The following is an 18,207-nucleotide window of genomic DNA, read 5'->3' on the forward strand; positions in this document are numbered from 1 at the left end:
CTAAAGGTTGCAAATCACAGGAAGAAAGGATTCAGCTCATTAAGCAGGAGACCTTTTCAACAGTTAATAATCCTCAACAATGGAAGAGGTCAATATCTTCCCTGGGAATGGAGGCTGGAGGACCATCTCTCAGGAATGCTCAGGGTATGAAGTAGATGACTCTTAGGGTTTCTGCCAGGTCTAGGGTTCCATGCTCAGTATACACTGACAGGTTGCATTACTTGATTTAGGAAATGCAAATTACTACACACTAGAGAAACCCCAAGTACTTCTGTTGCTCTCACGTCTCTACAGGACTGTGTCTGGGCAGATGCATTCCTACCCATCTCCTGTGTCTCACACCTCGTCCCTCAAATCAACATCACCAGAGATGCTCACCCCAGCCTGAGAGGTGAGGACTTACGCAAACTAGAGAGAAAAGGGAAAAACAAATAGAGCTACTCCCAGTCCTAATCACCATGATTCTTAAAAGATTGGGTGCATGAAAATAATTCGACCTTTCCTATCTGCATACCTGTATTAGCACTATATATCAGAAGGTAAGACTATTTAAAAATCATTACAATTACTCCTTGAATGTTCATGGTTTGACTTTTACAACAAAAAATTATTGCAAGCAATGGTGTAAAAGCCTTTGTTAAACATTGTTAAGAATTAACAGACTGCAAGACACTGTACTTTTCTAAATCTTGACCTGATTGAGAACACTTATCTGCAGACTTATCTGAAAAACTTACCTTGCAAATCCTCAGTTTTAAAACACCATACCACTTTCCTGATACTCAAAATAAAGCTGTGATGACAACTGGTTTTAGATCTCCCTATAAATATATGAGCTGGAATGATAAGTTTTCAACTTATCATGGCTTCTATTTTTTGTCAATTAAAATCTCACCACTGGAGTTGCTTCAGAGATGAACAATTGCTTGAAGAGACTGTGATAAACATTGGAGTGTGGTTTCAAGAGATTCAATTTTCATACCTTAAGATTACTGGTACCTATAATATCCTCATTTCAAGAACGTTTGCTACACTGGGCCAGTGGATCTTCTCCAAGGAAGATTCAGCCTTGGGAAAAAGGAAGGAGTACTGGATTGGAATCATTACAGCTGGATCTAAACCCCAGCTCTCTCTGACGAGATGTTCCACAGATTATCCAGCCTCTCCTGACCGGTACTGAGACAATGGGACAGTAATCCCAACTTCAAAGTATTGTGGTGAGATTAAATGATACATGTCCAAGCATGGTTGACCTTACCCCATCAGCCGCTGTGCAGGGACTAAAAGAAGGTGATCTTTTGGGGTGTGTTCTGCACCAGGACATAGTGTTTGGTAAGCAGAGCATGGGCTGGACCTGCACCGTCCTCCTCAGCTTATATCTTGTGTGGGTGCAACCTATCAAGTGGTACAGTGCTGGCCAATTTGTTAGGCTCTCAGGATACATTTCTTAAAAGGGTTCAGATATTTCAGTAGTAGAAGGGTCACTTCATGAAGATGGCCACCATGTCAAGGACCCACTACTTAAGACATTTAAAAATGTTAATAGTGAAGTACTCTTACAAATTATCCTTATCACATGTATGTAGCTCACTTTATTTTGTTATCAGGAACCATTATACACTGAAGTATAAAATACTTTGAGTTTGAATAAAGAACATTTTCTCAAAGAGGTTAAGGCGCTAGAACCAAAGAAACAAATAAACAGAACCTAAAATGTTAAAGGAATACAGATTTTTAAAATGCTCCTAGAGATTGCATCAAAGTAAAACATGAAAGAAGAGAGGCTGATGCATTGCAACTCTTTCTTGCAAGAGTGTGCAGAGCTGTGTTTAGGCAAGAACTGAAACAAGGCAGTGACTCAACGGCTGGACTGGGGAGAGAGATTCCAAAGGGATGGAGCGGCTTTAACTAAGCCCAATACCTAATACAACTGGAAGAGACCCCAGGGCGAGGGCGGGGGAAGGACAGAGGAAGGCAGGCCAAATGCAAAGGAACAGCAAGCCAGTGGGGAAAGTCAGAGAATGAGGTGGAGCTAAGCCATGGAGAATTCTCCCAATGTGGGAGTCAATCTGTAGTTGGATATCAAAATTAATCAGGAGACAGGGAAAAGCAAAGGTAACCATTCCTTTTCCCAAAAGTTTTGGCTTGCTTCCAGTGAGATATTTGACATCTTTGAAGCAGTGTGGCAAACGTGGAAATATTGATAAAGAGGAGGAAGAAGAGGAAGAAAAGAGTATGTTTTTATAAAAGTATAGTATTCTACATCTGGTACTTCCCCTCAAAAGTAAGTAAGAATTATCGGGATAGAGTACATCATTCATGGGGGGAAAAAGGGAAGAAATTATATTTAAGGTCAACATGATCAGTAATAGAGGACCAAAATATAAAATTGGATAATTATTAAAGGCCCGTGAGCTATACTTCTCCTCACATGACTAGCAGAAGGGGGTTTTTAAGTTCACCACAAATGATCTCTTTCCCAACAAATGCTGTCCCAGTAAGAGAGGTCCCAACACAAAACAAACTCCCAGGCATCTCCATGTTTGGCAGAATTAGTGCTTTATGACTGTGAAATTGACCTTCCCACACAATTCTACCCCTGTGGGTCCAGTGAAAAGCAGTGTAAAGATGACCCGTAACTGAATAAATGACAGGAGCATAGTCTTTGAAGTTGGACAAACGTGGGTCCAAATCCTCACTTTACCCATCATCACCTACATGGCCATGGGCAAAACTCTCAACCTCTCTCTGCCTATTTTCTCTATAAAATGGGACTAAAAATGTCCATTTTCACAGACCTCTCAAAACTTAGACAATACATAGAGGCAGATTCTACATGAGACAGCCACATGTCCAGACATGCATGCCTCACAGTCAATATTAGACCCCTTCCTCTGGGTCCCTCATTTAAACATCCGGGCTTATTTAACAAATGACAAAGTAATCTAACAGTTACTCAATATAATACAGTGTCCCAGATTCAACTTACAGAGAAAAGATGTATAAAAAAAATAGTAAGTTAGCTCTAGATATTTAAGAAGAAACACGATATTCTTAAGATTTTGCTAAAAATGTTCAGGTTTTCACAAAAGTGCTCTGACCGGTAGAAAATGGTCAGGGAGTAAATGCTGTGGAGAGTTTGTGATTATCTGCATTTCATTTTTATTCTACTCAAGAAGGACAACATGGTATCACAATAAGTCAACCAGTTAATATCAATGTTCAAGCAGCAGATGATTTCACTTTGGGGACATCAAGATCCTTCTTGTCATATGCCATGTCTTGGTGCCAGAGGACCAAGACCATGAAGCCAAAATAGTGAAGCCTACTCTGCATCTACTCCCAAGCATACATGGTGCAATCACAAGACACCGCAGAACATGGAACTCCCTAAAACATGTCCCAGCGAATGTATCTGTTCTTTCACGTTCAGCTAGTATTATGGACTGAATGTTGGTGTGCCCCTCCATGCAAATTCACATCTAACCCCTAACAGGATGATATTAGGAGGTAAGGCCTTTGAGAGGTAATTAGGTTTAGATGAGGTCATGAGGGTGGGGCCCTTGTGATAGGATTAGTGTCCTTATAAGGAGAGGAAGACAGACCAGAGCCCTTTCTCTCTCTGCCGTCTGAAGACAGTGACAAGGTGGCCATCTACAAACCAGGAAGAGAGCCCGACCAGGAACTGAATCTCTCAACATCTTGATCTTAGACTTCCAATCTCCAGAACTATGAGAATAAATTTTGGTTGTTTCAGCCACCCAGTCTATAGTATTTTTTATGGCAGCCCAAGCTGACTTATACAGACAGCAATGGTTTCTTGTGAATCCTCCACACCCAGGAGAAATGACCTAAGAGCCTGGATGGAACAGTAGAAACAATATTGGAGTAGGAAGCAGAAAGCCTCAGTCTTGGCCCTTACCTACCATAAACTCAAAACAAGACGTGAAGCAAATTTATTTATCTCTGGACTTTAGCTTCCTCACCAATCAAATTTTAAGGATAGACTAATTGCAAATATTCGTTGATGCACCTAGATTCTATGATTTTATGAAGACTCTAGAGCAGGGGTGAGGGTAACCTGTGAAGCTCCATGTTCCTTAAATGTTCCCTGCCTGCCAGGTTGATACACTAGATTCCCTGCTGCCACATGCTTCCTAGTCCTAACATCATACCATGACCTGGACCAACTTGATCAGTGATAACCAGAATGGGCCTCCTCTCTTGGACCCTGCTTCATACCCTCTCCCTTTTCTGCTAGTCAGTATTCACAGAAAAAAGGGCAGCTCTTTCTAAAAACAGTCATGGCTTTTAAATGGCTCCTTTCTAAATTATAAGAATTATAATGAATAGATGATTACCAATAGGCAAAATATCAGAAATTATTCAAGACAGTCATGGAGACACAGATTTTCCATGCCTTGAGCGATGACTCATTTTAAAGTCACATTTTGGTTGATCAACCCACTCTGCACAGGTGTCCCATAAATTATTCCAAGTGTGCAACTGCCATGCTCACCTCTACCCCCACCCAGAAGCACCTTATTCCAAGGTTCTGGCACAAAGCCTTGAGGTATTCTGGCAAACAGAAGCTACACCCTCAGTTCTCTGAATCTGGTTGAGGAATGTGAATCCCATTTTTTGAAAATCTGGGATTTCTCATAAAAACCAGAATGAGGACCCTTATGGGGAAAGTTCTCCCTGTATGTAATGTAACAATTAATCCAAACTTCTGTCACAGGGCCTCTTTGTTTCTATTAATCTTTTCACTGTGATATAAACACATCTCCACTTTGGCAAAATGACTTCTGCCCATCTTCCGAGCAAAACAGTCCTCCAGCCTGTGGACCAACTATGGCTCCAAATCAAACTAGAAAACCTCATGAGAACTCTTCAGCGTCCATATACCAGAACATTAAATATGTTCATGTCTATGTGCCAATGAGAAAAAAGGTCCAAATCTCTGAACCCTATCACTAACGTAACTATAGCAACATATTTGATCAACTTGTTCTAAACGCCTGTTGTCATAAAGGAGAATATTGTACGATGGAGCACTGGCAGGGTAACAGGCATTGTCTCATAAGAAGAAGAGGAAAACGCTTAAATACTTCCAGATTTTCTAAAAGAACTTGTAAAAAATTTGCTTTGGCTTGAGCAGAACATTCTTTACAGGCAAGATTTTTTTTGTTGTTTTTGTTTTGTTTTTTTAAAGTCCGCCCAGCTTTCTTTTATTAGAGTAATTAAAACAATGTTAGGCATGTGGTGTATCTGATACAACCATAATCCTCTGATATTTCAGGGTATTGATTTTACAAAGTATCTACTGTGACTAGGGCATTAACTGTTGGAAATGTATCCACATTGATTTCTGACAGTGTATTTGTTTAAAGCCTGCTGAAGCCAAACCATGGGCTTCAAGGAATTCCAGACAACTACTTTAGTTTTATGAAACAGTATTTTTAAAGTTACACTAAGGCAAAAATGGTTTTAAAGTAACATAAAAGGAGAAAAAATTCTTAAGCATGAAACGTATGATTCTACTTGACATCTTTTCTAAATAAACGATCAAATTTGGGCTGCCTATTTTCTCCACCTCTACAATGATTTGAGTATTTCAACAGTCAAGTCTAGCAAGCTATGATGTATGTGTCTTGCTATTCTTAAATTGCAAAAAGAATTATGTTTTTTCATGATTATATCCCAACATCATAATTCCTGTTAGCCTTTCCTTGCAGCAAAACACAAATAACATCATAAATCCTAGTACTAGCTGGTACAAACATGAAATTTATCCAAACTTCCATTACCAAGGATATTTCCTTTATAAAGTTAGACTCAAGATGAGGGAGGAAATAAAGACAGGCATGTAGGCATGGCATGGTTATTACTACAGCAATCAGATCACTCACAAATGATGAACATAAGGCCTATTCTCCCCAACGCTTATTTCTAGAATTGTATTGAGAGAAATTCTTTCTATGAAGCTTCATTGCTTGTCAGTTTCATTTTTGTTTACATAGAGATACTGAAAGGAACAAAAACCCATTTGAGGCCTCATAACACTATGTCAGCTGTAACACGTGCCTCACTTGGTTAAGCTTTCAGTTTTTCGGTATCTCATCCAAGTACACAGAACTCAAAACTAATAATTACCTGTGGTTTGGTCGCAAGTAGTATAGAAAAACTGAACGCCACAAAGCCATATTAATGAGTTTCTTCAATTCCCTGTGAGCAGGGAACCATGTCTGTCTTGACCACTGCTCTGCCACTTGTGGTGGGAACATTTACTGCTCACCAAAGAACCACTTGCTTCCCCACATGCTCTGGTCCCTTACTCTGTTAGTCAGCTTGGGCTGCCATTACGAAACTCCAGAGACTGGGTGGCTTCAACAACATTTATTTTCTCTCCCAGTTCTGGAGTGTCAAAACCCAAAATCAAGGTGCTAGCACGGCCAGTTCTGGTGAGGACTCTCTTCCTGGCTTATAAGAGGCTGCCATCTTGCTATGTCCTCACATGATGAAGAGAGGAAGCTCTCTGGTATCTCTTATGACAAGAACACTAATCCTATCGTATCAGGGCCCCACCCTTATGACTTTATTTAATCTTAATTACTTCCTTACAGACTATCTCCAATTACAGTCACATTGGGGGTTAAGACTTCTCTTGCTGTCAGAATTGAGAGGTCATTTTTCCATACAGCACAGCAGTAACATGGTGGAAACCACCATCAGCCTGAGTCCCTGAGAGATGTGTAGCACAGAGCCCTCCTGCTCACCTGTTAGACATATAGTGCATACAAAGCGTAAGCTTTTGTAATGTTTATTACTGCAGCAAAGCCTAACCTACACTGACTAATACTAATATACTTACTGACAACTCACCTGTGCCCAGTACTGAGCTCAGTCTGTAAGTGGCCCTGTCCTCATGCAAAGCACAAGCTTGTGGGGAAGAGAAGAGAGGCACAAAATCATCAACTTTAAAACAACTAAATTCAAAATGGTCTGATTGGATTCTACATGCAGTAAAAGGTCGGGAGGAGAGAGCAATGTGCACTGAAGGATTGAAATGCTTTTTAGAGGAGCAAACACTTGAGTCTCTGAAGTCGGGGTGGATTTGAAAGATCTTTCTAGGTACTGACTGTATTCGAGGTTTGTACAGTTTGCTTTGTCCACAGATCCTGTGCATATGTAAGTATCAGTGGTGCCTAAGATTGCAGAAAAGAAGAGAGACATCAAAATCATCACAGTCAGAGGACTGCATGACTAAAAGAGGCCTTGGTAGTCTTCTCAGCCAAACCAGTTATTTGAAAAATAAAGAAACCAAGGGCCAGAGATATGGTGAGTTTGCCAAAGTGGAAAAAGAGCTACTATTTTGGAAATACCAACACAAGCTAGTCCCCTTACCTCTCTGAGCCTCAAGTTTCACTTAAGTAAATGGGAGACAAGAATACCTACTTTTCCTTGTTATGAGGTTGTTTTGAAGGTCAGGTAAGGCCATACATGTGAATGTTCTCTATCAACTATTTTATAAAAATACACGGCCTTACTAAGATGCCTGCCCCAAAGCCACAGAGCCGTCAGACCATTTTCTCAACTCCATCAAAGCTGTCCATTGCTGTCTTTGTTCAAAATATTGCTGTCTTTGTTCAAAATATTTAGAACTCCTCTCTCCGGATTTCAGAATTCTCTTCAGGGCTGAATACATGTTATTTTAAATGCCCTCAGTGGTGGTATTCAGCCCACGAGAGGCTGAACTGAGCATCAGAAGCTTTCGGATTCATTGAGAATACATTAAATGGGTGAGCTGCAGAAAATCGAAGACTAGTTTTCATGTGCAGCTTGTTAACTGGTTCTGAAACACTTCCTTCAAAACCAGTTTCCAAACTGCACAACAGCAGTATCACTCGAGTAAATGCACAGTCTCAAAGAGAGATCTTGTTAAAACAATATCCAATTTCATATATAAATTCTTTTTTTTTTTGCAGTACGCGGGCCTCTCACTGTTGTGGCCTCTCCCGTTGCGGAGCACAGGCTCCGGACGCGCAGGCTCAGCGGCCATGGCTCACGGGCCCAGCCGCTCCGCGGCATGTGGGATCTTCCCGGACCAGGGCACGAACCCCTGTCCCCTGCATCGGCAGGCGGACTCTCAACCGCTGCGCCACCAGGGAAGCCCTATAAATTCTTTTATATACAAAAGGAGAAAAAATGGAATGAGGATGAGGAATAAAAATACAGTATTTATCATCATTGTGGGGGAAGGTACAGGGCAGAGTTGGGGAATCCTTTTATTGTCTTTCAACAAAGGGTAATGTTGCTTTTTTCACTACAACTTTATGGGTCAGGTTCTGAAGAACTGTGTTGTTTTGTTTTTTAGCAAATCAGATGATTCCACTTCATTTTAGCAAATCTCAATTCCAAGGGGTAATGCAGACAAAGCCAAGAAACAACATCAGATCCTAGAAATACCAGCTTTGACTCTTCACACATTTTTGTAACGTACAGAGCCTAAACCAGCCATCAGTTCAAGTCACGGGCTCTTAAAGCCACTTCCAACGTGCTCAGAACTGTCATCTTCAAATGTAATGATCACAAAATCTTGCCACTTTGTCAACGTCAGAAGTGACACAACACGCATCCACTCTGAACTGCCCCATGATTATTTACAATGTCTACTCCTCTGAAAAAACAGGAGTCTAGTTAATAGGTATACTATTTCAGTGAGCCTTAGAGGTATAAAATACGGAAATTTGATATTCCATGTCATGATAAAGGCATTTTCACTGCCTTTATCATAAATAAAATGAAAAACATCTGAGCGGACTGAAGAAACACAAACTTGCTTGTCTATTAAACAGGTCAGGGTAAGTGAACACCTGAAGCTGACAGCCTCTTTGGTGCCCAGAAGACATCGGCCTGGGTAAAGACTCGATATTAGGCAGTAGGAAGGGTAATGTCTGGGTCATCACCCATTCTCTTAAGTACTCTACTTCAGTTCTAAGAATCTATATTTTGATTATCCTAATGTCTCAGTCCTACATTCTCAATCCAAGTAAAACCAGCGGTTCTTACCGCCACTGGCAGAAGCCCAGTGACATGGAGACATGTTCTCTTTCATGTGCAGTGTGTTTCCCCTTTGGGTCTTATCCCTGTCTTTATTGATCTTTTCAACTCCAAGGAAGAGGGCCCCTGCACAAAGTCCATCTGGCAGAGGCAGTTGGAAAGACCAATCGACACTGCAGAGGTCCAAGACCTATCACTGCGATGCATGTGACACCTTCTGCTGTTGATACAGGTAAGGTTTGGCAAGGATGGCCATTTTACAGTTGCTGGGGACAACCAGACTCCCTAACAGTCAAATATTTCTTAGATTATGCCAAAGGGCTATTTGAGTAGGATACTGAAGTAAACCCCAGATGGCATAGGAAGTGCCTGGTGTCTATGACTTATTCCACCTGAAGGAGGCCAAACTTCAGTAAATGCAATCAGCACACCCCCACAGGGGTCTCTGCTCCTGGAGAAGGCAGATGTCTGGTGGCTCTGGCCCTGCCTTCCCTCATCACTGTCCAGCAGCCCCTCTGCAAGAAGGCCAAGTTCACCCGGAGGGCTCTGACCCCAAGAGCATGTGGCCTGGGGAAATGGGGAAGAGAAGAGAGCCACATACACACCCGTACCCACTGTTGACCCAGCCTGGATGACTCAGTTCTCCTTCCCACATAAGGGATAACACAGATACAAGAGGCCAACAAGAGCCTTTGGGAAAATGTTCTATAGTTATTCTTTATTTAGACTTCTCATCTATTTATGTAGTTTATGGACTCAATTTAGGGAATTAACCAGAGTGAAAGTGTTACAACCATGCTGGCATTATCCCCCCATCAGGATAAAATTGGTACTTCATCACAGCTTCAGGCCTCACCCCAGAAATGCTCATCATCAGGGCAGAGAAGAGTCTGAGGAAATCAAAGAAGAGGTTTCTAAGCAGAACTTCACGTCCTTGATCCCTTAATTGAGCACTAAATTCCTTTTCCATCACTGAGAAGAGATTTGCAAAGTCTGCAGCCCATATCTACAGCTACATCTCTACTTATCCATCTCTGTTTTTTCTGCCGTGTGGAACTGACAGGCATCTGTTTCTCTACTTTCTCATTGGCTTCTGTGTGGTAGAAACCAGGAAATATTTTTCTTCAAAGTCCTGTGACTTTTTTAAAAAGTACTTTCAGCCATGTAGTTCAGTTACTTTTCCACTTCAGTGAGTTCACACTTTCCTGTTAATTTCTCCATGATGCTTATTTTTTTTAAAGTTTTTTTAAACAAAAGCAAAGTGCATCTGCTTGGCCCTTCAGAATTGTGTGTGTGTGTAAGTTCGTTCCAGTGTTAAGGTTTAGAGCTTGAGGATGTTATTGAATTTGTCTGCCAAAAGAGACCAATCTCCAATTAAAGAATCTTTTTCTCCAGTGGCCCATTCTGTTTCTATTCTTCCTGTCCAAAAAGAACTGTTGGAACAACTTCTGGAACCTCTAAGAGGATCCCAAACTGTTCTCATGTCATTTTAACTCAATTTTTGTCCCGGGGCTTAAAATTTATATGACCAGTAATTAAAGGAAAGAAAGGTTTTTCCAACGATATCAGGATTTCACATCAAGATGTGGTCCTTTTCTTCCTAATCCACATAAAGCTTGTTTTCTTCTATAGAATATATATTAGAGAATTTAATCTTAGAGTGTTTCTTATGGTTTTGTAAATTAAACTGTATTTTTTAATTGAAGTACAGTTGCTGTATAATATTACATGTTACAGATATACAATATAATGGTACACAAGTTTTCAAGTTTATACTCCATTTATAGTTATTGTAAAATATTGTCTATGTTTGCCATGTTGTACAGTATATCCTTATAGATTATTTTATACCTTATAGTTTGTACATCTTGTACCCATGGGTTTTTTTTAATCATTATGGGGATTTTATGGTTGCCAACTATGAAAGTGGGTTTGTATGTTATTTGATTATCTTTATCCGTGCTAGAGTGCTGTACTAAAAATACCCTCTCTCTTCTGTTTACATCTACTTCAGGTTTTCTAGTATTTCTATCCTTATTTAACTCAGGTATTTATACATGGAATTTGCTGCTCTTTTGGCACTTGCAATCGGAAAATCTTGAGGCACTTGAATTTTTGTCTCATCTTGTAACTCCTGTCTAATTAAGGGGCATGTTTCCACAATGAACAAAAAGCATATGATTTCACAAGGCAGCAATGGCACACCCAACATGGAAGCTGGACTCTGAACCCTACCTCTCACACAAGGTCTTTTCATACCATCTGACATCATTAGGTCACTGTAAACATTTATTTCCAGTAATTGGGCAATAAATAAAACATGTTTGAAACAACCAAACAATCAGATGCCAAATAAATCTCAAATTTAGTCACTGTTAACAGAACCAGTTTAAAATAAAGGGCACCCTTGCACAATGGAAAAAGTGTACACATTCGATGACCCTGTGGTGCAAAAATAGATTTGAGGGGTATTTTTCTGAAAATTTGGCCTCTCCCTAGAGATGAAAACTTGACTGGAAATGTTGAAGTTTTAAGCACATGAAAACATGAGATTATACTGAAAGTAGTTGGTAATTATAACCCCTAAAAATGTACTTCTAATTTGCTCTATACATTGAGCAAAATCTCAGAAATGTTTTCAAATATATATGGCATACCACTGTTTACTGCAGATAGCACAGATACTTATCTCTGCCAAAATTATGACTTTTCAGCTACTTCAAACTTGATTTACATTCAAGAAACCAATTCCTCTTAGCCACCCTGTACGTTCTATTAGATTAATTTCTATTCTTCTAATACTTTAAAGTGAATTTAGTGATGCCTGTACCCAGCCTGATTCACACAGAAATCAACAGTTTATATAATCTTAAGAACAAGAAATTATTTTTAGGACTCTGAAAGATGAAACATCACTTTCTACAATAGGAAAGGTATTTCCCCCTTTATCTTGACACTTTCCATCAAGGTGAAAAACACTTTAGATATTTCTAATCCCATTATTCCTCCTCGTTCCACTTTATAATCCAAGCCAAAACAATCTCTGTTCTTATTAATTTAACTATCATCACTAAGTCTAGTCACTGGCCACTGAGTTTTCTCCATTAATCCTCTCTCACTTCACCTCTAAAACAGCACTGGACTCCATGATTGATATTCAAGAACACCTGATTCTTGACATCAATCAAAGATGGAACTGGTTAAAACAAAGGTGTAGCTACTCATCTTTACCTCACAATCCTCCCCTCCAAGGGTCAGTTAATCAATCAGAGAGCGCATTTATCTGATTTCTGAAGCCAGGGAGTTCAGAACACTCCAACTAAGCACCATCTTTTTCTTCACAACAGCCCATAATCAAATCCTGATGCTGGATTCTTCACCAAAGCCTCTGCATTAATCTCTTCATCTTTAAATTTACTTCTTAGATTGGACCCTGATCATTTCACAGTTGGACTAAGGCCAACTTCTCTTCCCTGACCTCCTCACGTCTACCAGCCCCACGTCCACTCCCATCTCATTCAAAAGCTGAAACTTTTAAAATTTTCTAAAAGTTCATTAAATGTATTAAACTTAGAGCTTTTAAGTTCATCATAAAATTATTCTATTCATAAGTCTAGGAAATGTTCACATTTTCCTTCTTTTCCTCATAAGGAGTTTTCAAATATGCTGAGATAATTCAAAGAATAATACAGTGATCACTTGCTTTCCCACCTCTCAGAGTCAACAATTTTTACAATTTTGTTATATTTGTGTATAAAAGGCATTTGAAAGTAAATTACAGACATCATAGCATTCCTCACTCAAGAATAAGGACACTACCCTACATACCTCTAACACCATTATCACACCTAAGAAAATAATAGTTCCAAAATACCATCTAATATCCAGTCCGTATTTAAACTTCCTCAATTGTTCTTCAAATGTCTTTCAGAGCTGGGTTTTGATTTTTTTAAAACCAAGATATGATTAAGGCTCATATATTATATGTGCTATTGTCTCTCTTTAGTCTCTTTCTGAGGAAGTCAATCTTTATTTTTTAACGATATGAAGAAACCAAGCAATAATACCCTACATTATCATTCTTTCTGATGTGAGGGAGTATGATAGTTTGGGCTTGTTTCTTCACCCTCAGTATTCCCTATGAGCTGGAGGTTAAAGGTGTAAAGGATGGATTAGATTCAGCTCACACATTTTTGGCAAGAACACCTTTAAGGTGTTGCTCTACACTTCATACTGCATCCCATCAGGAGGCATATGATATCAGCTGTCCCCCTTTTAATGATTCTGAGTTTGATCACCTGATCAATGGGGCATCATGCGATTCTTACCTTGATACCAAGTCTTTTACTTTGCCTTATGCCTCAGGTTTAAAAGGCTTCACATCTGTGCCAAAACCTGCCAGGAACTCTAAACTAATTTACTTCTCTGGTCTCTTCTGACACTTCGTCCTTACCTGTTTCTTGCAGTGTTCTCTCTCTTCTGTTTAATTTCTCCCCCACTTCTCTGTGAGCTTAGTTTCCTAACCAATCATCCATTTTCCTCCACCATCCAAGCAGTTCCTGAAATTCTATTCTATGAAGCTCCCATGAATTTAAATACACTGATCACAGTTCATGTTGGCTTTTCAACCTCAAGTTTACTGCCTCATTTTTAGAATGTGCCACAGAAACAAGGGCTTTTTCTACTAAATTTGTTTTGTATATGACCTCTAATGGCAATACATAAACAGAGGCGCTTACTGATGACTATGACATGAAGGTCTCAGTAGTGGTAATCTGCATCTAATAAGAGTTTTCTCACTGAGCAAAGCACTAGCGAGTATTTATGCAGTCGTTTCTGCCATTTATTTAAAATCCACCTGTACCTCCCTCTGTAACTATGTTTGCACACCAACCACAGCAAGAAGGCACAAATACTTCCAAACACCTTTGTAGGATACCTCTTATATACTATTGACTATTTGCCAGTAATTTTTTTTTTAATGCTTGGATCATCCTAATTGCACAAACTGGACAATCATGGGCATTCAGCAATATTTCTCACCAACAGGAAAAGCAAATATCTTCTGAGAATGTTTTCGCAAAACAGGTCTTATTTTGAAGCTGTGTATTAGTTACTACACATGCAAAATGAATTAAGAATTGAGATCACTGTCTGGATCATTCAGACCAAAAGTCAGAGAAGTATCCAGATAAGGCAAAAAAGTGTTCCACCGAGTTTGGATTATTTGGGTAACTCCACCAACTATCCAATGCATGTGGATTGTATAGTCCAGCTTAGGCCTAAAAGTAAATAATCTGCTTATATTCTTTCTAGTTAGTAATCATCTGCCTACGATTATATGTACAAGAATAACAAGTCTGTTGACATCTCATTTTCTTGCTTTTTACCATCTGTGTTCCAACTTGGAAACTAGGGAGAAGGATACTGGGCACAGAATTTTAAAAGGACCTGCTTTTTTCCTTTCTCATGACCAACCTAAGCTGAAATGACTAAACAATGCAAATGGCACCAAATTCATCCTCCTTCTCCAAGGCTTGTCTGGGGCAAACTGTGCAGCATACGAGGTTTACTTCAGCCCCACTGCCCCTATAAAAACTTGCCCTTAACACAGTAATCCAGTCTTTACTTCTAAGCTAAATGTAAACTGATGATATTCCTTCTCCAAAAAGCATGTGTTTAAACCTGGTCTTCAACTGAGGAAGGAAAAGGTCCCTCTTAAGTAGGCATTTCAGGCTCCGTAGGCAGACCAAGGTTGTGTGGGGCATCAAGCCTTCCCTGTCTTACTGAAGTTACGTGACATAAGCAATCACCTGCTCTCTTCTTATGTTTGACTCTATCAATAGGTAAGTGTCTTCTAAGCTAGTAGTTGCGTAGGTCTGTAACATTTGCAGAGCATGTCACATTACCTTGTCTAATCTTGACAAAGCCCCATATTCTTGTCTCCACTTTACAAATAAGGAAGCTGGTTCCCTGCCACCAAGTGCTGAGCCCATGGCTCTAACCAAGGTCTTATAACTCTACATGGCTGTTCTTTCCATTCTGGTCTACAAACCAATTTTACCTCCTCCCCTAGAAGAAAGGGGATGACCCAACCATGGACTTGCCCAGCACCTAAAAGTGTTCTCCAGGTTTCAAAAGCAAGAACGATTTATTCTACTCCCAACAGATATTTCACTCACACACAAACACACACACAATTTTCTGAATATTCAGGTAACAGCAGGAATAATAAATAGATCTCGCCTATTCTTCTCACAGGGGGTTCAAATCATAATCACGTGACAGGAGAAGAACCATAGGACAAAGCTATGTCATTATCACGTAATTCCAAAGCAGGAAGCACCAAGTAACTGGGGTAGAGGAACCAGTAATTTTATGTTGCTTTTACTATGCACATTCAATGATGAGTTTTAAAGAGAAGTCAGCCTCTCTCTCACTTTACGATATATAGACCTAAAGTTACGCATAAATCCAATGATATTTAAAATGCACTTCAAACAACTCATGCATTGCCATTCTAGTTATAAATTTGTGTAAGAAAATAAAAGATGACAAATTATGGCAAACTTTTTCTGAAAAAGGCTTTGCAGACCATATTTTAGGCATTTCAGATCATATGACCTCATTGAAAGTATACCATCCTTCTGTCCATAGCATGAAAGCAGACATAGACAGTATGTAAATGATGGGTGTGGCTGTGCCCAATAAAGTTTTATTTACAGTAACAGGCCCACAGGTCAGTTTGCCAACCCCTTCTACAAAAAACTTATTTCTACCAAGTCTGTCTTTCCTACTACAATGAGACTATACCTAGAACACATCACTAAAATGGGCTGGGCAGTGTTGCTCACCTGCGACCCAACAGTCTCCTGGAAGCACCGGCCAAGCTGCGTCTTAGCAGCCACCGGATACACGTGAGGAATGACTTGCTGGTGGGAGTATGAGGAATGGACCGTCTGAGTCTTCTGGACAGGAAGCCCTTGGTAAGAGACTTGGGACTGGCCTGGTTGAGCTTCTTTTACCTTCTGGCCTGTTGGGCCATCAACTCTTGAAACCTGATGTATCTGGACTGAGGCCTCAGGAGGGTGCTTCACATGGATATTGACTATGTTAGGAGGAAATTTCACTAAAACAGATTGGGAAGAAAACTTATCAGTCATAAATAATTGATACGCACATCAGGACGAAAGCAAATGTTCATGCTAGTCAGCATGAAACTAAGTTTTATATACACACATATACTTAAGTACATATATATTATACCTGGGATAAATGATACATTTTTAGTGTGTATCTATTTTTGCTGCACAGCCATTAAAAAACTCTTGAGAGTAAAAGGGGACACTCAAAAATTAAACCTGAATTTATATACTTTAAAGAATAAAACTGCTTTTACAAAGAGAAATTTAAACTTCTCACAGTAACAGATCCATGAGACAAAAATTTTTTTCAGAGGAGTCATAAAACTACGAAATTTGTGCTACTTGTGGTCATACATTCTACCAAACAAGAGTAATAAAGACTCAAGAGTTTGATTAGTTTTGAATTTCTCACAAAGTTTCCATTGTAGAGACTGTAGGATTTACAACACAATTTCACAAAGCATAGTTCTCTTACCCTTAAACCTGGTGTGTACGTACTTTCGTGCTTCCTGTGATACACACAAAATACCAAAGTGTGATATTTTACATCTCTATTTTCTTTCTCTGCAGCTTTCACACAGAATTTCATCTTCCGATGCTAAGATTCAGGTTTTAAAGAATAAGAGCCAGTAACACTTCTCTGACTCCTTTTTTAAAAGTTGTGCATGTGTAAGAGGTGCCAGGTTGAAAAGAATGAATTAGTCATAGAATTTCTGAGCTCCAAGTGACCTAGTTTACCTTCCTCTACAGATGAATAAACTGAAGCCCAGGGAGGTGAGGTTACAGATTGTTTAGAACTAAAACCAAGAGCTCTTCGACTACAAAATAGACTTGGTGTTCATCAGCAGGTATTGTGTGATCTTCTAGTTTATTAATCCCATAAGGGCCAGAACACCATCTTGTTCATCTTTCCATTTCCCAGGACCTACCAGAACAGTGCCATGTATGTTTATCAGCTCTTGGTCCTGCATCACCAGAGAAAGATGGGCTCCATTTTCTTATTTCCTAGATACCATTCCCTACAGCCTAGAAAGCACTGGCACCATATACCTGGGCCCATATTCTGTTCCAATACCAGCCCTGCAGACACTTGGCTTCTGTATGGGTTTGGCATGTTAACAGAGCTCTGATGAACGGGCAAAATCAAAATAATCAGCTTACCTTTGACTCCTTGCTGGCTCGTCATGGTCAGAGGCAAAGTATGTGTTGAGTGGACGACATGTGTTCCCAACGCCTTGCCTGACTGCTGGGAATGCTGATAAAGTTTCGGCACGCCAGCACCATGGACCGGAATCTGACAAAGCTTCCCTGTGAAATTTGGAGGGCACTGGCATTTGTCCCTTGAACTGCATTGGCCTCCATTCATACATGGAAGATGGCAAATTACTGTAAAGGAAAAGAGAAAATGTGGAGAGTGGTTAGTTTCTCAAATGCCAAGTAACAATCAACCAACAAAACTCCCCCAAAGCACAGCCATCATATTCCCAATGACTTTAGAAATGGTAAACAAAGGAGTATACACTATGACAAAAATACTTCCTTTTTTTTTTTTTTTAACTATCTTTTTCTTTTCACCTTAAGTAAGTCATTTAGCTCTCCAATTGCTTGTGGTTGTTCACCCACAATGGTGGCAAGAATTCATGGGGAAAAATCTACATGTATATTTATACATATAATATATATATTACATATATTTATACATATAAAGCTACTTTATATATATAAAGTAGCCACTCAGCATATCTCTTGCATTCTATAATTACTGTGTTTTCCTATTTAATTACTGGTTTATTTACTGTCTCCCTAGATTATAAACTCTTTGGGGGAAAGGAATATGCCTAGTTTAATGACCTTTGTATCCTCAGCACCTAGAATAATGCCTGGCACACAGTGGACATTAAATATTTCCTCAAAGAATAAACAAATGAGAGTGCTAAAAATAATATCTGTTGAGAATTTTCTCTACGTAAGACACTGAAATAAGTGCTACCCAGAATAA

The 18,207-nt window shown here is 39.6% G+C and overlaps 1 protein-coding gene across 12 annotated transcripts in view; it reads right to left on the bottom strand.

Annotated features, from left to right (window-relative positions):
• Positions 1-18,207, bottom strand: part of LTBP1 (latent transforming growth factor beta binding protein 1) — a 461,631-nt gene that overhangs the window by 189,343 nt on the left and 254,081 nt on the right. For all 12 annotated transcript variants that reach the window (XM_060026845.1, XM_060026844.1, XM_060026842.1 and 9 more), the window contains 2 exons: positions 17,370-17,594; positions 15,918-16,192 (listed from right to left, as the gene is read on the bottom strand). In XM_060026845.1, coding sequence (XP_059882828.1) covers positions 15,918-16,192; positions 17,370-17,594 — 500 coding nt within the window. The remainder of the gene's footprint in view (positions 1-15,917; positions 16,193-17,369; positions 17,595-18,207) is intronic.

The sequence above is a fragment of the Delphinus delphis genome, chromosome 12 (assembly GCF_949987515.2).
Source record: "Delphinus delphis chromosome 12, mDelDel1.2, whole genome shotgun sequence".
NCBI classification, from domain to species: domain Eukaryota; kingdom Metazoa; phylum Chordata; class Mammalia; order Artiodactyla; family Delphinidae; genus Delphinus; species Delphinus delphis.